The 26,179-nt window shown below is 34.3% G+C and overlaps 3 protein-coding genes across 12 annotated transcripts in view; 1 reads left to right on the top strand and 2 right to left on the bottom strand.

Annotated features, from left to right (window-relative positions):
- The window catches only part of LOC105222310 (sterol regulatory element-binding protein cleavage-activating protein), a 45,712-nt gene extending 42,494 nt beyond the window's left edge, over window positions 1-3,218 (bottom strand). The window contains exons 1-2 of one of the 4 annotated variants that reach the window (XM_011199572.4): window positions 3,106-3,218; window positions 1,162-1,907 (exon numbers count right to left, since the gene is read on the bottom strand). In XM_011199572.4, the coding sequence (XP_011197874.2) occupies window positions 1,162-1,430 (269 nt within the window). In that variant the 5' untranslated portion in view covers window positions 1,431-1,907; window positions 3,106-3,218. Of the gene's footprint in view, window positions 1-1,161; window positions 3,050-3,105 lie in introns of those variants that run through there. The other 3 variants (XM_011199573.4, XM_019989009.3, XM_019989011.3) reach the window with 3 other exon arrangements.
- A 426-nt stretch (window positions 3,219-3,644) lies between these two features.
- On the bottom strand, window positions 3,645-11,965 carry LOC105222306 (transmembrane protein 164). Of its 4 annotated transcripts, none has more exons than XM_011199561.4 (5): window positions 11,807-11,965; window positions 6,297-6,727; window positions 6,028-6,220; window positions 5,449-5,549; window positions 3,645-5,391 (listed from the first exon to the last, which is right to left on the bottom strand). In XM_011199561.4, the coding sequence occupies exons 2-5, from the start codon at window positions 6,624-6,626 to the stop codon at window positions 4,810-4,812; spliced, it is 1,206 nt and encodes a 401-aa protein (XP_011197863.2). In that variant the 5' UTR covers window positions 6,627-6,727; window positions 11,807-11,965; the 3' UTR covers window positions 3,645-4,809. The 4 variants fall into 4 exon arrangements, with proteins under 4 accessions (XP_011197863.2, XP_029404563.2, XP_029404561.2 ...); XM_029548703.2 differs by having other exon boundaries at window positions 11,890-11,908; XM_029548701.2 differs by lacking the exon at window positions 11,807-11,965 and adding an exon at window positions 9,354-9,645.
- Window positions 11,966-13,398: 1,433 nt separating this feature from the next.
- LOC105222308 (protein preli-like) lies at window positions 13,399-16,458 on the top strand. Of its 4 annotated transcripts, none has more exons than XM_011199569.4 (4): window positions 13,399-13,754; window positions 14,256-14,413; window positions 14,478-14,691; window positions 15,335-16,458. In XM_011199569.4, the coding sequence occupies exons 2-4, from the start codon at window positions 14,316-14,318 to the stop codon at window positions 15,722-15,724; spliced, it is 702 nt and encodes a 233-aa protein (XP_011197871.1). In that variant the 5' UTR covers window positions 13,399-13,754; window positions 14,256-14,315; the 3' UTR covers window positions 15,725-16,458. The 4 variants fall into 4 exon arrangements, with proteins under 4 accessions (XP_011197871.1, XP_011197870.1, XP_019844575.1 ...); XM_011199568.4 differs by having other exon boundaries at window positions 13,400-13,758; window positions 13,854-14,413; XM_019989016.3 differs by having other exon boundaries at window positions 13,400-13,754; window positions 13,854-14,413.
- Window positions 16,459-26,179: the final 9,721 nt, after the last annotated feature.

Below are 26,179 nucleotides of genomic sequence, written 5' to 3' on the forward strand. Positions count from 1 at the left end.
TGCATGTAAATTTTTTAATTATATTATAAAGAAAATGCATACATATGTATGTATGTATATTTACACACTTTTTCATAATTTGTAGTATTTGCTACTTATGAGCCATGTGTAGATATTTATTAAATTTGATTTCGTATTTCACTTGGTTTAAAAATATAGTATGTACATATATGTATGTATGGGTCTGGCAGTGAATGAGGGCAAGACGAAATATCTCCTGTCATCAAACAAACAGTCGTCGCACTCGCAACTTGGCTCCCATGTCACTGTTGACAGTCATAACTTTGAAGTTGTAGATAATTTCGTCTATTTAGGAACCAGCCTTAACACCACCAACAATGTCAGCCTGGAAATCCAACGCAGGATTACTGTTACCAACAGGTGCTACTTCGGACTGAGTAGGCAATTGAAAAGTAAAGTCCTCTCTCGACGAACAAAAGCCAAACTCTATAAGTCGCTCATAATTCCCGTCCTGCTATATGGTGCAGAGGCTTGGACATGACAACAACCGATGAGTCGACGTTGCGAGTTTTCGAGAGAAAAGTTCTGCGAAAGATGTATGGTCCTTTGCACGTTGGCCACGGTGAATATCGCATTCGATGAAACGATGAGCTGTACGATATATACCACGACATTGACATAGTTCAGCGAATTAAAAGACAGCGGCTACGCTGGCTAGGTCTATTGTCCGGATGGATGAAAACACTCCAGCTCTGAATGTATTCGATGCAGTACCCGCCGCGGGCAGCAGAGGAAGAGGAAGACCTCCACTCCGTTGGAAGGACCAAGTGTAGAAGGACCTGGCTTCGCTTGGAATATCCAATTGGCGCCACGTAGCGAAGAGAAGAAACAACTGGCGCGCTGTTGTTGACTCGGCTATAATCGCGTAAGCGGTGTCTACGCCAGTAAAGAAGAAGAAGATATGTATGTAGGTATACAAATATTTATTGTCTAAAAACGCTTAGTTAACACTCTTTTAAATACATATTTTTGTTATTGCTTTACTTTTTCACATTTTTACTTTTCGGCTTTAAAAGAAATATATATTACTGTTACACATTTATTTATAAACTAAGTAAATTTACAGATTTATATACATTCGTTTCTATGTAAATACATATGTACATATAGTTAAAAATACTAATACTTGCATTTACTCACCACGATAGTAATATTGCCATAATAGCGATGCTAGTGGCACATGTTGGATAGCTGGAGAGGAAGAGGCCATGTTTGTAGTAGAAATGCGAAACTGCATCGGGAAGACCTGAGGTATCAGAGGTTGAAGAGCGCTTTTGGGCGGCGTTCCCGCCGTTATTGCCCAAACTAGCAGCTCCACCGGATGTAGTGGTCATTGCTGTTGTTGTTGTTTTATTGTATTCGTGTGAAATCGAATTACCAAATGCTTTGGAAGAATCAACAGCTGGCATATTCGTGAGTTCTTTAGTTTTGTATATCGTTTTGTTCGTCTACCGGCACTATATCAGCATGCCTATTCACATTGCAAGCGCCAATGCTTGCAATGTATATATCTTTGCAAAGAGTGATGGCAGACGAATTTTTGTATAAGCAATTGCGAACGAGTTTGGTGGTTTATCGCCTCGATCTTTTTGTTGTTTGTGTTCAAGCCGTACATATGTATATACATATGTATGTACATATTTGTCAACATGCGGTTGGTACACACGCAACGCAATTGACGTCTTGTTTTATTATAGAAATAATAATTTATTTTATTTGCTCTTTCTTATGAATTTTTTAAAAGCGTTTCCATTACTTTACTTTCACTTATTTAACTTTTTATATTAACAAATCGTTGATCACTATATTATGTCTTACATTTTCTTTTCATACATAATTACGCAATTATTTTATGGTTTACATGCAAATGATGAAAATTATTGAACCTGTAAATATTGGTTAAGTATCAAAAATTCTTTTTCACAATTTGTAAACAGTACAAATATTTCTCAAAACACAACATGTTTTGCATGTAAATTGGTAGCTGCTAATCTATGTTCCAATTAGAATTTTACATTTCGTCGATATAAATTAACAAATTACTTCGCTTTGTTATTTTTTTTTTATGGTTTTCATTTTCATTTATACGCAACTTATTTACAATTACATTTCGTGCTATTGTTATCAAATTATCACAAATAAGCATTGCCGGTCGCCCTAATCAGTGCCAGCTGAAATATTCTGCAGTACGTTATTGAATTAGTTGTTTTAAAGCATTGTAAATATATATGGATGTGGTTCGCTCCTTTCTATAGATAGTGTCGCTCCCATATCTACCGTCTACCCCACCTGCTTTATCAACTTGTCTTGATGCCTCTCAAAAATGCGTTCTTCATTACACAGAAGACATATTTTATTCGTATTCATAAGGGGGAGGTAGTGTAGTCAAAAATGAAAAGACAAATGCAGAAAATCGAAGCCAAATGCGTGGCATTAAATGACGATTCCTTTACCTTATTCAATTTCAATTTTGTTTCATTTTTTCAGCATAATGACTATTTTCATAAAATGCACTGCTACTTCCCGGCGTATTGTTTAACTTTTTTTAGCATTCATTAAAAACTGCGATAAACATAAACCGAAATTGCAATTAAAGGACAAGTTATTTTATATTATTAAACACTGTTTGCGAATGTGCATAAATTCACTTTGTTTTTTCTTTCACGATCCTTTTCGCTTCTAAGTATTCATTCATTTAGAACTGACACTCAATGACAACCAATTAATCACCATCTGCTTTGCAAATTTTTTAATAAATTCATAAACAACACTGTAGTAAAAAATCTTTGGATTGCAACTTACAGCTTAATTTTGATTAAACTATTTGTTGTAGATATAAATCACCACGAAACGAAATCATCTAAATAATATAAAATTACAGTTTTTCATGCGCGTTACATAGAAAACATTCTAACAAGAACAAGTTCCGTGCAAAATTGAAAAGAACAGAAACCACGCTTGCCAGATGTACAAACTGTCTGAAAATCACAAATTATTGTGTAAACATAAATACATATATATTGCATGAGCTCATTAATCATAATTTCACATTTTCTTAAATAAAATTAGTATATTTTGTATTACTCGAGTGTTAAAGGAAGCATTATCCTTTATTAGAAAGTTATGTTAACTATAAATGGTATCACTATTCTAACTAGAATTTCAATTCACAACAATTCTCTTTGCTTTGCTTTGTATCAGCTGTAGCGTTTGCAAATGTCAAACAAATATAGCGTTGCCAACAGTAACGAAATATTCACAACAACACAGAGACATTTTTGAGCATGTAATTAATTTTATGAAGTATTTTTGCGGGAAGTATGTAATCAATTCAATATAACTAATGCAACGGAATATAATTTGAACAAGTATTCAAAATATTGGCGTCAATTACATTTAACGTTAGAAGAGTTGAATTTATTTAAATTTAACAACAAATTTTGCCAACCTTTATTAATTTTTAACTTTTTTAAAATTAATTTAATTAATTTTAGAATCAACGTTGCATAAAATGGCAGCCACGAGAACACAAATCACTATTAAAACACTACAACAACAGCCCTTGTCGGAATAAAATACGGGTCCATTCCGATAACGCATTATTATCGAAACGACGAGTGATATATTGTTAAAATGAGTTTTTATTGTTTTCTTTTTATTTTTTAAGTAGTAATAATATAATATATTCATATATATGTCTTTGGAAACAGATTACAGTCATTTTGAGTATTAGTTTAGTTTAACTAAGTTTTTTTACAATATACATATATATTTTTTATTCATTTATGAATATAATTCACGATAAGCTAAACTTATCTACGATATATCAGGCATATATAATGCGAATTTTTCGTTTATATTTTAAAATAATAATTATCATTTGAGAAATCACAACTTTTATGCATCCAGTACTAAATATTTGAGATATTTTTTGTTGCTTCATGCAATTGTCTGAAAATTAGGATATATTCAATATATTCACTACATCTTTCGGTTTGGTTGGACACTAGTCGAAAGCTACATACATAGTTAACATTTTCATTAATTGGCAAGAAAAATTAATACAAGTTCACTTAACACTATTCATATAGTTATATGTACATATGTATGTGATTTTTGTAGTTATTAAATTATATGCTTAACAACATCGTGACGATATTGAGAACCATTTTTGATGAGCATTTGAAGTTTACCGATTTTCCGTAATTGTTTTGCAATGTCTTCTAACAACCCTAATTGTATATAAAAATTTTAAATTTTTTCCTTATGTAATCTCTTTGGTTGCATGACAAAAAGATTATCTGTTTAATTTATTATAGATTTCGAGTAATAACTATTAATGTGTGTAGGTTACTTAGTTTACATTTAAAATTAAATTAATCGTATGTTTGCATGCATATGTATGCATATGTCTACAGTATCTTGAGAGCGTATGCAAATTTATTAAGTTACTGTGTTCTATACATATGTATATGTATTTACATTCCTCCAACCACTCGCATTCGTTATATTTATATAACTTACAGCCGCTATATGTAAAAAAATTTAAGATTTATTGCCACCATAATTTTGAATTTGAATTTCCTCTCTGAATTTACTGACATTATCAGCTTCTGGATTACTCAGGTACATTAAAGCATGACCGCTTGATTTTTTAGCCGTTTAGTCTCAAATACAATTGACTTGCCAAATTAATCGCACTTAATATCACTATACCAGCACTACAAGCATGAAATGAAATTTATGGGTATGCACCAAAATCTGACAAAATCCAACGTTATACATATACTAGTCAATTTTTGTGGCTGGCTTAAAAGATTTACCGTCACTAACAGTTGTAGCGCACGTATATTCACCATTTACCAACTCATCAGCATTATTGTATGCATCATTACGCAGTTGACCAACACCCACAATGTCCGACGTTAGTAAATTTATGGAATTTCGTTTCATTCGTCGCATCATGGTGACAGGTCCACTGCCAGCAGCTACAGCGGCCGCCATTTCGGCAACCAATGAAATTTCACTAATTGGTGAACTGTTTGTGGTTGGTGCAAAGGATGTGGGTGTCGTTGGTACTGATTTTGACAGCTGCACTGGTGTATGGGTCCCACGTGTAGTGAGTAACGGATTATCTGTTGAGAGACGTCTGTCGCTTTTGGCGCTCTTATTTAGGGGCAATTCGAATTTGGGTCTTAGTCTTTTGACATTAGACATAACTGTTGGTTTGCTAAATATTAGTACAGTTGTTTTGTTCAAAATAGGACATAGAAAGATTTCATGTATCGTAGCGGCGATGCGATAATTTTGACCTTGAAATGGATCTGATAGCGCAGCGCATAACATATGACTCAGATTTATGCCAGTAAACTGAATCAAGAATTATTATTGAAAAAGTTTTGTATGAAAACACAATTATCAACTTACCATCGAAATAGGGGTCAAAAAGGCGAAATGATATAGCAGCATTGTAGCAGTTCCGATAGTAGTCCAATTGTAATCAAATAAGTCCTCAATTTGATACGCACCTGGAAATGTTTAAATCAGATTAAGGATAAGTAATCAGAAATATGTTTCAATTAATAACATTAGTTTCTGGAAAAAATAGGAATCAGAAATTCAGGATATACTTATATATGATAAAAACAAGTTTAAGACACCTCACGTCATATATAGAAAGGACAAACTTTCATAGTAATTGTAGCGTATACATATACGCTAAATAATCCCTAATTATATAAGACATCTACCAAAAATTTTGCAAACGTCCTTTCCTCACCAAGAAGATTTATTTTTTACCCTTTTAATAAATGCATCTTTGAAGTTATTATGGTTTTGGGCCAACCGAAATTAATGTTTTTTCTTGTCTTTATAAACACCTGTACTAAAACCCGCTTTTTAAAAACGATATGATAGAAAACACAAATTGTGAAGATGTAAAAATTTAGGGACCAAATTTTCTGCGGAAAGCATTATATTACTGATTACAGTTTTGTACGGGCTTACCACTTCTTAATATATAAGCCGGTATTATATAGAGTAAGGCATGCTGAATCCAATAAGTTGCCTGTTCAAAATGTAATGTACGACATTCTACTTCCGGGAATAGAAACGCCAAAAAGGGACCATTTAAATTATTCATTTGTATGCGAAATAAAGCGATGGTCGTCTTACTAGGCTTTGCTGCTAAAAGGTAGATCTGTAACCATACATATATACACATATATAAAATATAAATTTTATTTATAAAACAATTCTATATTAATGCAGAATACCTGGACCAAAGTTTGGATGTGGCATGGATTCAAAACATATATCATATTTTTGTTGGCAAATTTAAAGCCCATTTCTACGCCAAATATGAAGGTCATCAATAGCATTAGCGTAAGTCTTATGGCGGAGTGTGGCTTATTTATCTCCTTAAGCGGTGGCATTATAATCGAATCCATGCGTCTTGTGGCCCAGCATATTAGATAAATGAAGATTGCGCTTAAAATAGTGGATTCAATCCAGCGGCGACGATTAGTCATGTAGTTGATACATTCAGGTCCGGCTGTACGTGGTATTTCATCGTTGACACCGGCAATAGCCCAGCTCCAATCCATAATATCGTGTGTAGAGAAAATGGACGATTTGTGTTGAATTTTTAATTTTCAGATTAATTTTTGGTTGCTTCGCTGATTTGATAATTGTCTTCAATCACAGTCTATAACGTAAAAATAAATACAGACAATATAATTATATGAGATAATAAAAACGGGAAACCATTTTTCATAAAATAGTTTAAAAATTGTACAAAAATTAATATGAGTTAAAGAAAGTATTCAAGTAGGTTCGTATTCGAAGAAGCGGTAAAGATTCATAACAAAAGTTTTACTTAGAAAAAAGTTCAAAAAAAACTCTCATCTCATCAAGATGAGGACCACCAAACTTATTAAGCAAAATATTGATTATTACATATGCAGTAGGGTATAATTATGTCGAAAAGCTCCTAAAGTTTAGCTGAAAACTTGCAAAAATGTGTATGGACCTGATCCTCGATTTTCGTTCATAAAATATGCCAGTGAAACCAAAGCTTTCGCTGCCAGCATGGATATTCAGTAATAGTTTCTCTATTGAAAATTGCTTCTCATACACACAAATAAATTTTACGATTTACTGTCATTTTTGGCATTTTTTTCTTAATCCTAACCCACGGTGCAGTGCTTTGGCGCCAAATGGTCTGTGAGGATATTGAAACGCCTGCTAATAATAAAAATAAAATCGCTTTCGTCATAAGAAATTAAGACATAAATGTAAATATTGTATAGCCACACATGTACGTACACAAATGTATGGTACCCAATTTGGTTAATATGTATGTGTACGATTATTTATAAGTGCATGTAGTTGTTTGTTCTTTTTAAAAGAAAAATTATTACCAACACTAGGATGCCACATCTATAAATAACATAAATGTGTTGTTGGATGATTTTACAGTGTAATCATAGATTACTCATACGCCCTGGTGGCCCGGAGTACTTTCTATAATTAAATATAGAGCTGCGTGGGGATAACAAGAAATTTTATTGAAGTGACGACTATTATTTACAGCCACGTTTTGGAGACTTTATTATTTTATTACCTCTGAAATTGGTAAAAATGTATTATGTTTGATTAAAAACAAAAATAGTTTTTCAACATTGTTCAACAGCAGCGGTAAGACTTATAATTCAATCATTATATTTTTTCACTGTTCTGATTTTACTTTCTCGAACAACTAAAGCCGCTGCTGATGCTAATGATGTGAACAGTTATGTGGCAAAAATACAAACAAGTGATTGTCACTGGCAAATTGCCATGTCCAAAAGACGGTTATTTGCCAAAACACCTAAACTCAATTGGTATGTTGATAAGGGGACACGCTAAGGTTATAATCAAATACATAAAACAAAGATAAGCCCAATAAAGTAATAAACAGTAAAAAAGTATTATTTTTGGCAGAGATGTATAAACAATAGAGTTTTATGTTGATCCTTCATTAACTGTCTCTTTTACTTTTTTGTAAGCTATATTTTGGAACAATTCAGGAAAATTAAATACAATTCTAAACATGATTTTACTTGAGATCATCGTTGTTGTTCATATTGAAAAATTATTCTTGGAAATAAGCATAGAATCTATTTTTTTAACAAGCAACGTGTCCAGTTTTCTAATTCTTATAAAATAAGAATATTTAAATTGTGCCAAAAGACAGTGGCAATAATCTTACGATAATATTTTCGATTAAGACACCACTCCGATTTGTTTTTAAAAATTATACAGAGGATCCTCAAGTGATAAAAATCAAATTCCCATGTCTTTTTTGGCGTTTTATAAGTGAAAATTAAAAAAAATATATACATATATGTATATAATTTTTTTTTAACAAATAAGCTTGCCTGATCCAACACCACTATGTCCTTAGTACTACTTTCTGCATTGGCGGCCTTTTCCGATTTGTTTAATTTCAACCAACAAAACACGTGTGATCTTCTTGTAAGTAAGTAATCTCTCTATGCCTACTTAATAGCTCTACTTATAAATATATACTACTATGTATACTGCAGTTTATTATTATTGGGGGAAATATGGAAACAGCGTATTTTTATATGTATATACTATGCAATGTTCACTTTACTAAATTGTGGCAGGTAGCTTTTGAACATTTCAATGCACAGAATGACAACCCTCCATATCAATAAAGTATTAATTACATTAGTAATAATAATTAACTATAAATTGCTTCGCTGCAATGAAATTGTACATACTATATGCATAGCTAAATACGAATCTGTACATAATAGTGGATGTGTTTATATGTACACATATGTACATATGTTGTGCATGTATGGTGATTAGGTGCGTCTGGGCCATGCACAACAAACGGTGTTTTTCTGCCTTCAGTTATGGCGGCATTTTGTTATTTTGTTAGCGGCAGATATATGTGTATGAATACACACATCCATACATATATGCAGATAATATTAGGGTACAATATTATTTAAATAATATTGATTTATTAGCTTATCGTATATTATTTGTATGTATTAAGTCAAACAAAATATGCATATTTGCATTGTATGTACATATGTAAATATTAAAAAAAACATTAAAATTAAATTCACTAATACTATTTTTTATACATTTTTATTTTTACACACTTTAAAATCGCCAGTTGAACAGAATTTTTGTTGTTGCAGAGCTTGCTACCGGTCATAACTGAACCACATATATCGTTGCACGAATCTCATATTTTTTGCTTATAATCGATATTTGCTTTGCTGCTTATTTATTTATTTTTCTATATATACCTACGATTTTACTACACAAATACACTTCATTCACTCGCATTAATTATTACCGCGCTATCACAGCACAAAACACAACAAGGAATCACAACTTTAGATTAAACACATCGCTTCACACACGAATTTGTTAAAACACGGAAAGCTATTTTCCACAAATATTGTACATTCTATTCTATGGTAAATTTTCTGCAGTCGGCGGTATTCTTTGTGGTACAGATTTTTTGAGTTCTTCACTAAATATATCTAGTCTACTGCTTTAGTTGCAACGAGTGACTGCCGCCGTGTCTGACAAGTAATTTGCCAACTTGTATATCCTGTCATTTCACTTTTTGCTCTCGGCGCGTCAGTTGTTGGCGCTCTCAACTATTTGCAAATTTGAGTGGCAACACAAGTTTGCGTTTTTATTATCAATATCGCTAGAGGATTATAATTATACTTATGCTAATGAAATTATACATATCGAATAGGAAATCGTGTAAATACTAGGGTGATTCTAGTAATAGAATAGTAATATAGAAGTTAAAAAATAATTTCTGTACTTAAACCGCGTATATGAGAACAGAGGAAATCGAAATAATCGTTCTTTATGCGGAGTTAATTCTGTGGATGTCATTAGAAAACCACTGTTTAGGGAATAGAAGAGTTTATAAAGAAATAATATTTAAGAAGTTAGCTTAGCGGAATCCAGAGTCAGGTGTCGTATAATCTTCAGGTGGTTCAGTATACATTTTGACGGAAAAATTATTTAGAATGCGAAAAATATTAAGATCATATTTAGATCCTTAATAAGCTCTCTTTGATATAAAATGGGGACTGTAATCTGCTGGGATTAAGGGGGATGTAACAATAGACGTTTTAAAAATCGTTTTCTTTTTTGTCTTAATCGACAACATAAGAATATTATTGACGAATTTCAAAAGCCGATCTAAAAAACTGTAGAAGATACTTATGTCACTTGTAAGTGGTTGGCGCCCAGTCGGCCGATCTTTCACCGTAAACTTTAAACGGCATTTTCTCGAAACCATAGTTTTCAAATTGGCGTACGGGATCACGCGAAAAAGGTAAAGCGATTTTCTTCATCCAGCTCTAATGCTAAAGAGCATATAAAACTACTCGAAACTACGAACAGATTAAAAAAATATTTTTAGACAATTTTTAGCGCGAAAATAAACAAAAAATATGCAGAAATACCGAGAAGTTGTTTAAGGCCTCAATTAATGGCTAATGTTTCTGAATGTTCTTTATAGTCTCTCTAAAATAAAAAGTTCTCTCGAGTTAAATAATGTTTGATTTCAGGATCTTTTACGTCAATTTCGATATCAGCCACGACAATTTGGGAACAAACAATACTCGTTTAAAATTTTTTATATTTAAATATAGTCCAAACTTTATCTGGTATTCGTTTCATGTGTACCCCTTTTATTTTTCTAAAAATAAAACGCGAAAGAGTATTTTTTCGGCCTCTACGGGTACTTCGGACCTTAAGTTTCAAATTTCGTTTTAGAAAGGACAATAGGTGACATAACCTTCTAAATAGACATAGAAGATATTACCGAAATCTAACAAAGCAGTTACAAAATAGATGGCGTTGAAGACATGTGGATTTCTTCAAAGCACATAAATACCTTCCTCTCTCTTAGTTCACATAAATGAAAGCAACTTCTCTTAGTAAGTGAAAGCCTAGGCATTGAAATGTGAGTTAAACAGAGCTTAAGTATTGTAATATTCGAAATATATAGAAAATTTGAAAAAATATATTTCTATGAATTATTTTGTTTGTAAGTACTGCTTAACTCAAGTTAGAAGTAAAATTTGATTTTTAGTATTCGTATGTTTTCAGTTTTTTCGATGTCCAATTAAAAAATTTCTTGAGTTCGTTATATATTGCTATAAATTCATCTCAATTTGCAAGAGTTTGACTTTTTTGTGAAAGCAGGAATTGGGTTGTTGAGCAAAATTTCTTCATAAGTTGTGTTTTATTTGGTAAAAATTTATTGAAAGTACTATTGTATATAAAAACACGGGGTTTGCAGCCTCAAAGGCAAAATCACTTCACTACATCGACCTTGAAATCATATAATAGTTCAACGCATACAAACTAATCCACGTAAACTTATATATGTATATATGTATATGTATCTATTCTATATTTATGTAGGCAAGGTAAAAAGGGCACTTAAAAGTCTTCAATAGCATTGTGCACTGTCGTATAAAGAGCATTTAATCCTCCAGCTGATTTTATTTTTTTTGTTGCATTTACCATTTTAAACGTCTTTTTTAAGTACAAATTAAATTTGCTTTGATTTTTCTGTTTTTTTTTTTTTTGACGAATATACATATAGTAAAGATATAAAAAATTAGCATTCAGTTAATTTAATAAGTGCACACATTTATGCATTAATTCAAATAATCCATGTAAGGAAAAATAATAGGTGACTTATATTTTTGACACTTACGTTTTTTAATGCTTATTATTGCAACAGAAGTTAAGTTTAAACAAAATATATATATGTATATACGTACTATATACGAACTTTACCGTTAGGTTTTCACTTTTCTATAAACAAAGCTCGGAAAAAGCCACTCAACAACTGAATGGAATGGAAAGCGTAATTTTCCAATTAGGTTGGCAGGCTTGGAAAAACATAGCAAAAGAAAAAGTAAGTAAGTGTTTAGTGAATGTACAAAGAAATATACCAAACAAAAATATGTAAATAATTAAATAATTGCGGAAGACACACTTATGTAGCTGTTTGCCGGTTGCCTATTTGCTTGCGCTGCAATAAATAAAAACTTTCTATGCAAACCGACAAATTTATATAAATACATATACATGTATATATGTACATATACATATTTACTATACGTATAATGCATCTGAATTGTATGAAAGGCGGCACCAAGAACTATGCTCGGCTTTAAGAAGCAATAGACAGTTGATAAATTAATTTTTGAAAAGGAGAAATACATAAATAACAAGAAAATCGATGTTTTTTTGTATAACTTACTTGTGTTTGCTGAAACAGCTGCTGATTTCACAAGACCGCTGAAGCAGCTAATACAAAAATAAATACAAATTTTCAAAATTTATATGTGCTGCAGTAACACTGAATAGTTTGTACACACAGAGCAGCCAATTTAACTTGTTTGTTGATAGTCAAGCTATTACTTTTATTGTATTTTATTAAGGAAAACACAAAAATATTAATACAATTTAATTGTAATCACTCTGTCTGTGTCGCGAATTAATTAAATAATGTTAAATAGTGTGTACATCATTTATTTTCTAACAATAACAACGACCCTACGGCATATAAGTTACATTTGAATAAAATTATCACCCTTTTAAGATGCTACAATTCCGTTTCTATTAAATTTAATAGAAGGCAGAAAAAGAAAACTACAATTCCCCACTTTATGGTATGGTGGATTAATTTAATTTTGACATGTATTGTATAAAGTATTTTATTATGAAAATTTCTAATATTAATATCTGTATAATTTGAATAAAATAATCTTAAATTTGTGTGCACATAATCAAATTCTCGCAATTAGTTTACCCGTTATTTTATTCTACTTTGAAGTTATTGGCCAATAGATGGCGCTAAAACAGTTACCTAATTGTTGCTTGGCAAATAAATTAAACTACTACATAACAAATTATTTAAATTAGAATAAATTTTTAATATTTTATGATGGACCCGAAATAAAAAATATGTATATTAATATTAAAATTTTTGAAGTACTAACTTAATATAATAAAATCGTGCATAATTTTGTATCAGAGAAAATTATAACTTATTACAATATACATAACACTAATTCCAAAACCTTTCAAAAAAGTTATTACTTTTTATTTTTCCACAAACGATGAAAAAAAAATATAGGTAATATTTTTGCAATACGGCATCATTAAAACCCATTAAAAAAAATTAATTATGAAGTATATAAGTAGTTGTCGCATTCACTCTACTGTTTTAGTGTTTGCATTCTTTTTTATATATTTTATGTCTTTCTTTCATTTGGTTATTGTGAAGAATGTGTGATATTGCACGTTTTCATTCTGATTGGAAATAGTATAGCAGCAGCCGTTGGTTGGTTTTGTGAAAGGTAAAGGATAAAAATGCAAACAAAGGATGAAGAAATGAGGAAGTGATAAAAAATAAATAAATGAAATTTCGGAAATTTCTAATAATTGGTGTTAAATATCATTGTTGTAAAAGAAAAAAAAAACAGCTGTAAACATATACAAAATTTTATCGACAAAAAATCGAACAATTGTACAGTGGGTCAATATTGTGTAAGAGTTACTTGTAAAACTTGAATTGCTGGTGATTCCATAGAACAAATTGTGGATCGCGCGATCTACAAATACATATTTCGCTGCTAGAGTTATTACACATGGTAGGTAAGATCAACTAGATATAATTGCTACAACTGCATTGCCTCTAGTTAAATATTCAATTGATACCATTCTCTTTTTCTCTATTCGTCTGTTAACAGTGCGACGTCTATATTTAACTTCTCTACTCGAGAAAAAAAGTAAAATCAACAAAATTGTTTTTAGTTCAGGGCTGTGTGTAGAAACATTAAAACGTGCGTAGCACACACCCACTTATTTGCCGGCCGACTAATACTACATAGCATTGCACTTTTACTTTTAATTTGAAAATAGCAATTTTGTTTTGTTGGCCGAAGAGGCAGCTGCTGAAACATTGCATTTGAGAATATACACCAAGTGTGACGACACCCAAGAAATTAGTAAAGAAAAAATCAACGCGTAGTAGTAACAAGTATAAGTGTCCACTGAGGCCTACTGATAAGCAATTATTATAATAAAATTTATTCGTTGATATAAATTAATCTGATAGTATTCCTGGGATAACCGGAGTAAACATTTTATAGCTGCCATTTACAAAAGTAAAATAAATTTTATCTCTCGGGTTTGATTGCAAATGTTGAATCATGGTTACTGCGTCGCAATGTACAACTGAGACAGTATTTGATTACAGTTGGAAGCAGGTCGTACAAGCCTACTGGAATCGCTATCCCAATCCCTCAAGGTTAGTAAAATAAGCTGATATACATATAGATATAAATATACTATATATAAAACTGAAATTACAGTACACATGTTCTTACGGAAGACACAATAGAGCGTGAGGTACGTGATGGTAAATTATATTCTCGCCGTTTACTATCCAAAACAAATCCAGTGCCAAAATGGGGTAAACGTTTTTATAATAATGCACCAGTGAGAATTGTTGAGGATTCGATTTTAGATCCGAAAAATAAAACCCTAGTTACCTTCACGCGGAATATTGGATTCAAAAAGATAATGGTAAGTGCAAAAGGTAATTTATTTATAAATATCCATCTTATTATTATCACTTAACTACCACTAGCGATGCGCCAACAAAGCCCCAATATATGTAGTATTTTTCTTAGTACGTTTTTTCTTTTTCTTTTTTTGTTATTTGTTTACTTCTTTATGAACCGGTTCTTAAGCCTCTTCTAATAGATCGAATAGGTTTGATATTTTGTATAATTGTTTTATTTTTATGTTTGCCTTCTTTTAACATTGAAATTGATTTAAATTTTTTGTATGCTTATTTAATCTACGGTAGAATTGTTTTGTTTGAATATTCACATAAACGAGAAAAGGGAAGTACTTTTAGTTAAATTATTAATTTGATCTTTCACGGCTATAAGAAAACAATACAAATATTCGAAATGAGTAGTACTCCAAAAATAGTAACAACTGTTCAAGATCAATTTATTTTTTTACAGCAACATAAGAATGAAAAAGCTTATTTAGCACAATGCGTTATTGTTTATTATAATGAAAACTAATTGATGTGTACATTTCCCAATGAACCAATTCCATAATTCATGCATTCAAAACATTTTCTTTTTTTCGCCACTTGTTCACACGCCCTAATTGCATTATGATGTAATAATATATAATGCTTTTCTATTTACAGAAAGTCGATGAAATAGTCGAATATAGCGAGCAGAAAGATGGGCGAACTTTGGCTGTAAGACGTGCCTCCGTTACTTCACAAGTATTTGGGTTTTCACGTGCTATACGCGCATTTGGCATTGAACGTTTCAAGTCTAATTGCAATAAAGCCGCGATCGGGTTCAATTATGTACTGCGAAATATGTTTCCTAACAATGCTGCTTCAGCGAGTGCTACTAATGGTGCATCGAATGGCAATGCCAGCGAATCAGTGTCTACCGCTGGAACGAGCCATATACAGCAAACAACTTTGAATAAAACTGAAACCATTAAAATGGCGGGCAAAGCCGGCTATGCGTATTTGAAAAACCAAGCCATTAAATTGGCGCAAATATTTTCCATTAAAAATTGATAAATATTATAATGAGAAATAGAGAACAATTGTGGTAATGATCAATTAATCAGCTAAATCTCTATAGGTTTTTCAATTTAAGAGCAATAGTTGTACACGATATACGTATTTAAGCGAGAATCTTACGTAGAGATATTACGCTAGAAAAGCTTTGAGTGTAAATGGCGACTGCCTACTATAATCTAATCTAAATAATTGCAAACTCACCGTTGTCTGCCATAAACCAATGCAAACTAACAGTTTGAATATAGCTGAAATGCATAGAGAAGTAGACACTCTGTTGAATGAAGAATATTTTCTCGACACTGATTATAATTTTATAAATTCGTTGATATCCATAATTGCTCTTCATTCCAAGGCAAAATTGTTAGCCATACTAACGGGAATCTAAATACTATGTAGAATATAAAAAGATAAAGGTGTATTTGTGGTATGAGTATAGTTTATTACATTTAAGCAGTCTTCCTTTTGTCACATTTTAGTTTCTGTACCCAAAAAAACTGAGCTATTAGTCGAAAATTTTGCAATAACAATAACTATTAAAATTTTGTTTTTTATTTATACGGTCCCAAGCATGTATAAACAAAATATAAAAATTATTGTAAACAAAAGTGATTATTATATTTTATTAGTAAATATTTCATAGTTTATAATAACTAATTGCGGTAGTGTTAAATTTTTGCCACTAAATTAATGAATAAAAGTTGTATTACTTTAATTTGGTATATATAAAATGAGTGCATTTTTATTTATTGAACAGATGCGAAAAATTGAAAGTTGTGGCTGCATAGATAAAAATAATCAAGAAAAACGTTAAGAAATGGATAAACCATAGTATAAAGGTGACTGTCGTCAGACATTATTTTCATATTATCAAATAAAACTTTATCGTCAGGATGCAATCTGATCCCCGAAATGTTGTGTCTTTGGATATGCTCTTATAGTTATACATATATTGACATAAAGTGTACGTGTATATTTGAATTTGTACCTTCAATTAGGTTTCTCGTACTATATTAGAACTTGGATTTATATCAAACGCAAAAATTTTAGTTAATCTCAAATAATGATAAAAATACCAGTAGTTATTACAAATTAACTTAATAATCCATTTAATATCAGTTTTTTCAATAAATTCAAATCGAATATTAACGAGAACACTTTAGGATGTCACTCACATACCACATACATACAAATATATTGTTACAAAAAGTAGTATTAAGTTGTATTTGTATTACTATATGCATCCCTGATTATGAACAATAGCTGTAGGTATATGGAATAGCATTTGTCTTGTTGTAGACATCTGGCGCCACACTGTCTGCTCGTCTAGTTAAACAATTGCTGAGTCTGGCGCCGCGACTGTCTGCTTGCGTCTGGCGCCGTATAGCCGTATGTTCTGGTAATTTCCAGACGCGATATTCTAGAAGGACACGTCGGCATCAGCGAGAAGTGCGTGGCTATAGCCGTATGTTCTGGTAATTTCCAGACGCGATATTCTAGAAGGACACGTCGGCATCAGCGAGAAGTGCGTGGCTATATAAGCCGTGGCAGTGCCAACGTAATCAATCAGTGCTAAGAGTAAACTGTTATAGTGTAGACGAGTTGTGAAGTGGGGGGTTGTTGAATTGGATTAAACAGTGTTGGTTTTATTTGTCAATCCAGGGATGCGGGCCTAACAAAGTGAACTAGCAAGAGTAAATTCGTAACAATTGGTGTCAGAAGTGGGATTGTCAAATAATCCAAATTCAAGATGGTTAAATTCGGAGAATTGAGAATTCAGCAATTAAAAAAGGAACTGGAGGAGCGTAATTTGCCGATAAGTGGGCAAAAGGCGGATCTGCAGGCACGATTACGTGAAGCAATGGAAGCGGATGGAATTAATGTGGACGAGTTCGAATTTGTTGGGCCAGAAACTTCTACAAAGGTAGAAGAAAAAGTAGAAGAACAACGAACATCATCAAGTGTGGACATGAACTTGCTGTTAGTGGCTATTAAGCAAATAGAAAATCGTCTGGCACAGCAAATAGCTGAAAATACAGAAAATGCAGTGCAAACAGAAAATCGTCTGGCACAGCAAATAGCTGAAAATACAGAAAATGCAGTGCAAACAGAAAATCGTCTGGCACAGCAAATGACGCAAATAGCTGAAAATACATCACAGCTAGAGTCTCGCCTTACACAACAAATGACTGAAAATAATACGCAGTTAGAAAATCGTTTGGTACAACAGATTACGGAAAATACTACACAACTACAAAAACAAGTGCAAGAGAAATTTTCAAAATTTGAAGACGAATTAAGCACTTTAAAAAATGACGAAGAAAATTTGAAATCAGAAGTTCTTCATTTGAGTAATCGGATGCGAGAACTGCAACTGCATGGCCCTGCACCATCAACAAATAATCCAAGATTGAAGGCACCCACATTCGATGGAAGTATTCCATTTCAAATTTTCAAACTTCAGTTTGAAAAGACAGCATTGGCCAATAACTGGAATGCAGCGGACAAAGTGGCGTCCTTGTTTGTATCATTGAAAGGACCTGCGGCAGAAATCCTTCAGACTATTCCAGACTGTGAACGGGACAACTATGAGGCATTGATGAGTGCGATAGAAAGACGATATGGTAGTGAGCACCGGAAACAAATATACCAGATCGAACTGCAAAATAGGGGTCAGAAAATGAACGAGTCATTGCAAGAGTTCGCAACTGAAATAGAACGACTGGCTCATTTGGCAAATGCAGATGCACCTGTGGATTACATTGAGAGGGTAAAAATTCAATGTTTCATAAATGGAATTCGTGATGTGGACACCAAACGCGCCACATATGCATTGCCAAAAAGAACGTTTGCTGAAACGGTTTCGCACGCCCTCACACAGGAAACAGCTTCCCTACTAAGTAAACCAGCACACAAGGTACAAAGGGTTGAAATGGAACAACCGGCGCTGATGGAAGAAATATTGAAGACTCTGAAGACAATTGCTGCACCGCGAGTAAATACAACAGGCAGATGTTTCAACTGTGGAAAAGCGGGTCACTTTGCCCGAAATTGCAATATAAAAGTAAATCCATCAAAACGGAAACAACCAACAGATAACGAGGACGGAGCATCCACATCTCACAAGTCGTTAAACTAAAACGGAACAGTTCAAAGGGGCGTGAGCTGGTTCCCACAACTATTTGCCCCACCATCTCGATATCACAAATAGGTCGCCATGACAACAATCTTACTATCAACGGTATCGTAAATGGACGACTGTCAACGCTTACTTTGGATACTGGTGCCACACATTCAATTATCCGACCGGATGTGGTAAGAGGAACGGTTGAACCATTAGTCGGTTGCAAGCTTCGAACGGCCACCGGAGAGGAAGCAGCTGTCGCGGGAAAAGTGTTTTGCGAAGTGATGATTGGTACCCTGGAAGTTAATCACACCTTCATCGTAGCAGAAATCACGGATGAAATTATAATGGGAGTAGATTTCATGATTGATCACGGGGTTACTTTGGATTTAAACAAGCAAATGCTGTTTTGCCAGAACATGGAGATGCCTATAAACACCGGATATGTGACCAACGTTGAAAGTAAGAGGGTGATTGTTGATGATAATCAGAGCATTCCACCAAAATCTGAGGCGATTGTATGGGCTAAAGTGAATGGAGGAGGTGGGACTGAAGAGTTGTGGATTGTGGAACCAACAAAAATAGATACACCCATATTGGTAGGAAGAACGCTTGTGAAAACTAGAGAAGACGCCACCATTCCGGTGAGAGTAGTGAATGAATTCAACACGCCTATAAGTCTGAAGAAAGGAGCAGTAATTGGACAGTGCCAGAATATAAGTGCAATAGCACGATGCGAACGGTCACAACAGAAGCCTACGATTGAGCCTCAGCAGATAAGTCCTACACTCCTAAATAATTTGCTGAACGAACTGCATGGAAATGAAAAATTAAAAGCAGAAAAACTATTAGAAAAATACGCATCCATATTTGCAAACGAAGGAAACACAGGAAGAACCGGCATTGTCAAACATCGCATAAATACTGGAGACGCTAAACCAATCCGACAAGCTCCGCGTAGGGTTCCACTAGCAAAACGAGAGGATGCTAACAAAATTATTGAAGACATGCACAAAAACGGTGTAATCGAACCTTCAATAAGTCCATGGAGCTCACCTATCGTCTTAGTTAAAAAGAAAGATGGTAGCACCCGTTTCTGCGTAGATTATAGGAAGTTGAATGATGTCACAAAGAAAGACAGTTATCCTCTACCAAGAATCGACGATACATTAGACACCTTGTCTGGAGCGAAATGGTTTTCTACATTAGATCTACAAAGTGGATATTGGCAAGTCGAGATTGATGAATGTGACCGTGAAAAGACCGCTTTCAGTATGGGCGACGGGTTATGGGAATTCTCTGTGATGCCATTTGGGTTATGTAATGCGCCTGCAACGTTCGAGCGACTGATGGAACATGTGTTAAAAGGACTCAACTGGAAGACATGTTTAGTGTATCTTGATGACATTATCATCATGGGAAAAAGTTTTGATGATCATCTGAAAAATCTAGAGGAAGTCTTTCAGCGAATAGCAGCAGCCGGATTACGCTTGAATCCCAAAAAGTGTTCATTATGGAAGAAGCAGGTCACATATCTCGGACATAAAGTGTCAACTGAGGGGATTCACACCGAGGAAGGAAAAATAAAAGCAGTCAAAGATTGGCCTCGACCCACCAACATACATGAACTCCGCAGCTTCCTTGGCTTATGCACGTATTACCGCCGTTTTGTACCTGGATTTGCGAACGTGGCTAGAAGTTTACATGATTTAACCAAGAAGAATCGCCCGTTTGTATGGCAGTTGGAACAAGAAAAAGCATTTGAGCAGCTGAAAGAACTACTTTGTACGGCGCCGATGTTAGCTTATCCAATACCTGGAAAGAAATTCATCCTGGATACAGATGCGAGCGCTTATGGAATTGGAGGTGTCCTGTCTCAGCTCATCGACGGACAAGAAAGAGTAATTGGGTATTACAGCAGAGTGCTCGGGAAACCAGAGAAAAACTACTGTGTGACGCGAAAAGAACTACTAGCTGTGGTGGAATGTGTAAAACATTTCCACAAGTATTTGTATGGACAACGATTCTTGCTGAGGACTGATCATGCAGCATTAAAATGGTTATTACAGTTTAAGAATCCGGAAGGCCAAATTGCACGATGGATCGAAAGATTACAGAATTACGACTTCGAAACGGAACATCGAAAGGGGATTCACCACAAAAATGCGGATGCATTATCACGTCGCCCTTGTCCACTGGAATGTAAACATTGCTCCAAATCAGAAGGAAAAGAAGGTATAATCGACGTGCGATTACTGAATATAGAACCTGAAGATGATTGGACTCCTCACCGCATCAGAATCAATCAGCTGGAGGACCCTGATCTTGCAAAGCTGGTAATGGCCAAAGAAAATGGGGTACGACCACCAAAGGAACAAATAAGTAGCGAGAGTCCAACTGCAAAAGCATATTGGGCCCAATGGAACAGCATAAACCTCGTTAATGGATACCTTCATCGTACCTGGGAAAGCGAAGATGGCAAACATTCTCGTCTGCTGATCATAGTACCGAAGTCCATGATCCCGAAAGTATTGAAAGAATATCACAATGGACCTAGTGGAGGGCACCTTGGAATAACAAAAACTATAGAGAAGATTAAACAACGGTTCTACTGGATCGGTTGTCGAGATTCCATAGCCGAATGGATAAGTAATTGCGTAGAGTGCATGGCAGCTAAAGGTCCTAAAGCCAAAAGTCGCGGTAGGCTACAACAGTACAACGTGGGATCACCATTTGAACGAGTCGCAATGGATATTGCAGGTCCGTTCCCAACCAGTACGGCCGGAAACAAATATCTACTGGTTGTCATGGACTATTTCAGTAAATGGCCAGAAGTATATGCCTTACCAAACCAGGAAGCGAAGACAGTAGTCGAAGCGTTTGTAGAAAATTGGATAACAAGGTTCGGAGTGCCCGTCGAATTACACTCAGATCAAGGCAGGAATTTCGAATCTTCCATTTTCCAAGAAGTCTGTACATTATTGGGCATCCACAAGACACGGACAACAGCGTTACACCCACAATCAGATGGAATGGTGGAGAGATTCAACCGAACGCTCGAAGAACATATGCGGAAAATCGTTGATAAAGATCAACGGAATTGGGACAAGTGCATCCAGATGTTCCTGCTGGCGTATCGTTCAGCGAAGCACGAGACAACTGGTTACACGCCAGCAAAGATTATTTTCGGATCTGATCTGCGACTCCCTGCTGATCTTAAGTTTGGAACGAATCCTACAGCTGTAAGAAATGATGGAGATTATTGTTCTGCCTTAAAGGAAGAAATGAATGAATTGCATCTAATGGTAAGACAGCATACGCATCTGATGAGCAATAAGATGAAGGACCGGTTCGATCAAGCGGCAAATTCAAAAGGTTTTGAAGAAGGTGATCTGGTCCTGTTGTACAATCCACTTCGAAAGAAAGGCTTGTCCCCGAAATTGCAGACAGCCTGGGAAGGACCCTATATGGTGATGAAACGACTTAATGACGTGGTATACCGCATACAAAGAAATGGGAAAGCACGATGTAAAATGAAAGTAGTACATTTGGAGAGGCTCGCCCCATTTGGTTCAAGAGGATTTGTGCCTAATCGGGACGATTAGGCTTTAGTGGAGGGCAGTGTTACAAAAAGTAGTATTAAGTTGTATTTGTATTACTATATGCATCCCTGATTATGAACAATAGCTGTAGGTATATGGAATAGCATTTGTCTTGTTGTAGACATCTGGCGCCACACTGTCTGCTCGTCTAGTTAAACAATTGCTGAGTCTGGCGCCGCGACTGTCTGCTTGCGTCTGGCGCCGTATAGCCGTATGTTCTGGTAATTTCCAGACGCGATATTCTAGAAGGACACGTCGGCATCAGCGAGAAGTGCGTGGCTATAGCCGTATGTTCTGGTAATTTCCAGACGCGATATTCTAGAAGGACACGTCGGCATCAGCGAGAAGTGCGTGGCTATATAAGCCGTGGCAGTGCCAACGTAATCAATCAGTGCTAAGAGTAAACTGCTATAGTGTAGACGAGTTGTGAAATAAAGAGTTGTTGAATTAAATTAAACAGTGTTGATTTTATTTGTCAATCCAGAGATACGAGCCTAACAAAGTAATCTAGCAAGAGTAAATTCGTAACAATATTTAATAAATTGAAATATGTTCACAATAGAGTAACTTACAACAGATTGCTACTAGCATTTACAAATATTTTGTATGAAGATTTTTTTATATTATTAATTGATTATTTCAATACATACGAATTTTGAATTGACAAATTTGGATAATGTTGCTGAATCCAAGTTGTTAGTTGTTTACTTAAATGATAATCTTATAATCACGCCTATTTTGAATGATGAAAAATGAAAATAACGGAAATGTCATAAAGGAAATAATTATTCTAATAAGTGTCAGTTATAGGTTTAAAATTATTAAATAGAAATACACTTTTTTCTATCAATTGAAACTATTCGAACTTTTACAAATTCTGAAATGTTGAAGCTGAACCTTAACAGTACAGTTTCTATGTTTTAACACAATACTTCAAATACATCAAGTTGTTCTTAAAATTGCATTTTTCATACTCGCCTATCACACACGGCAACTTTTGTTGCGGCAACTCCTGGTTTATAGGCGAGGGGGCGACGAGGAGAGGAGAATCGTGCCGAGTTTCCAGTGTTCAGCAACTCGCTTTGTGTTCTTATTCGTAGCAGTTCGCTGCGACGTTTTTCGGTATTCGTGTTCTTTCTTTCGTAGTACATAGTTGCATTTGAGTATATTTTTTTGAAATTAATATTTTGAATATAAAAAATTTAATTTCATCTTTTGGCAAGTAATTTGCAAATATGTATACAGATATACATAATATAATATAAATATTTTAGAAAATGGAGTATGACGAAAAAATCGAATTAATTAAAGATATTGTGAAATGTGTGGAGAAAGCCATACAAATTGATTCAGACGATAGTGAAAAGGGTGACATATGTATGTGAAAGTCTGTCATATAATCTTTGTTTTAATTTTGAATTATAAATAAAATGTATTTCTTAATTGTCAGAACTGATTAATATATGTGATAGAGTGGCCCAAATACCCATAAGGAAAAAGAAACGAGAATGGGTTAAAGTAAAGAGTAGACAATGGGTTAAATTGCGCAACACAAGTTGCTCGTGTGAAGGTAATGGGCGACAGCAAAAGAGAATCGCCCGAGAATTAGCAACTTTTGTTGCCGCGTCTAATAATGGACATACTGAACAAATTATGACAGTGCTGTCAACAATTAATGAAGTAAAAAATACATTTTATTGAGTGCGGAAACCAATAATAAGTTTTTGTTAAATTTAAAGATTAATTTTACAGCTAAAGCACAAATAGATAAAAATAACTGTATTAATGTAATAAACTGGCTGTACTAATATTGTAACATTAAAACTAAAGACTATTATATATTTATTTTCGATATATATTTATTCTCCCGCACGTTGTACGACAGAGTACATATAATAATATTGTTCAGATAACGATTTACAGTTTCTAGAGATAGACACGTACGTGTTACAAAAGTTAAAACAAAATGATTTCCGGATGCCTACTTGTCCTTTTGGGCTAGAGTGTTGGTTTCTTGGTATTTTGAGATATTACATATCAGCAACTACTCCTCCAATTCGAATCAGATTTAAATTGTATATTTTCATTATATTCTTGAAAATCTGTCGGAAAATCAACTTATACAGTTAAAGCCCTATTAATCGTACACATTGGTTGGTCCAAGTTTCATTGATGTTTATTAAGGACAATCTTTTTATAGGACAAAAAGGCAGGTCCTGCCAATGTCCGCTTAAAGTGACACACATGTGCGTTCGATCGGTATGTGTGCGATTGCGGTTTACTCGTGTATGTATATCTTACTAAAATTACGTGAAAAGATGTTCTCAACCATGTTTCAGATAAATACCAAAGATAAATAAAATCATTCCAGATCATCGCCTAGCTTTTATAAAACAAAATATTAATATTGTTACAAAAAGTAGTATTAAGTTGTATTTGTATTACTATATGCATCCCTGATTATGAACAATAGCTGTAGGTATATGGAATAGCATTTGTCTTGTTGTAGACATCTGGCGCCACACTGTCTGCTCGTCTAGTTAAACAATTGCTGAGTCTGGCGCCGCGACTGTCTGCTTGCGTCTGGCGCCGTATAGCCGTATGTTCTGGTAATTTCCAGACGCGATATTCTAGAAGGACACGTCGGCATCAGCGAGAAGTGCGTGGCTATATAAGCCGTGGCAGCGCCAACGTAATCAATCAGTGCTAAGAGTAAACTGCTATAGTGTAGACGAGTTGTGAAATAAAGAGTTGTTGAATTAAATTAAACAGTGTTGATTTTATTTGTCAATCCAGAGATACGAACCTAACAAAGTAAACTAGCAAGAGTAAATTCGTAACAATTGGTGTCAGAAGTGGGATTGTCAAATAATCCAAATTCAAGATGGTTAAATTCGGAGAATTGAGAATTCAGCAATTAAAAAAGGAACTGGAGGAGCGTAATTTGCCGATAAGTGGGCAAAAGGCGGATCTGCAGGCACGATTACGTGAAGCAATGGAAGCGGATGGAATTAATGTGGACGAGTTCGAATTTGTTGGGCCAGAAACTTCTACAAAGGTAGAAGAAAAAGTAGAAGAACAACGAACATCATCAAGTGTGGACATGAACTTGCTGTTAGTGGCTATTAAGCAAATAGAAAATCGTCTGGCACAGCAAATAGCTGAAAATACAGAAAATGCAGTGCAAACAGAAAATCGTCTGGCACAGCAAATGACGCAAATAGCTGAAAATACATCACAGTTAGAGTCTCGCCTTACACAACAAATGACTGAAAATAATACGCAGTTAGAAAATCGTTTGGTACAACAGATTACGGAAAATACTACACAACTACAAAAACAAGTGCAAGAGAAATTTTCAAAATTTGAAGACGAATTAAGCACTTTAAAAAATGACGAAGAAAATTTGAAATCAGAAGTTCTTCATTTGAGTAATCGGATGCGAGAACTGCAACTGCATGGCCCTGCACCATCAACAAATAATCCAAGATTGAAGGCACCCACATTCGATGGAAGTATTCCATTTCAAATTTTCAAACTTCAGTTTGAAAAGACAGCATTGGCCAATAACTGGAATGCAGCGGACAAAGTGGCGTCCTTGTTTGTATCATTGAAAGGACCTGCGGCAGAAATCCTTCAGACTATTCCAGACTGTGAACGGGACAACTATGAGGCATTGATGAGTGCGATAGAAAGACGATATGGTAGTGAGCACCGGAAACAAAT

This window comes from Bactrocera dorsalis, chromosome 3, assembly GCF_023373825.1.
Source record: "Bactrocera dorsalis isolate Fly_Bdor chromosome 3, ASM2337382v1, whole genome shotgun sequence".
Classification (NCBI taxonomy): Eukaryota; Metazoa; Arthropoda; class Insecta; order Diptera; family Tephritidae; genus Bactrocera; species Bactrocera dorsalis.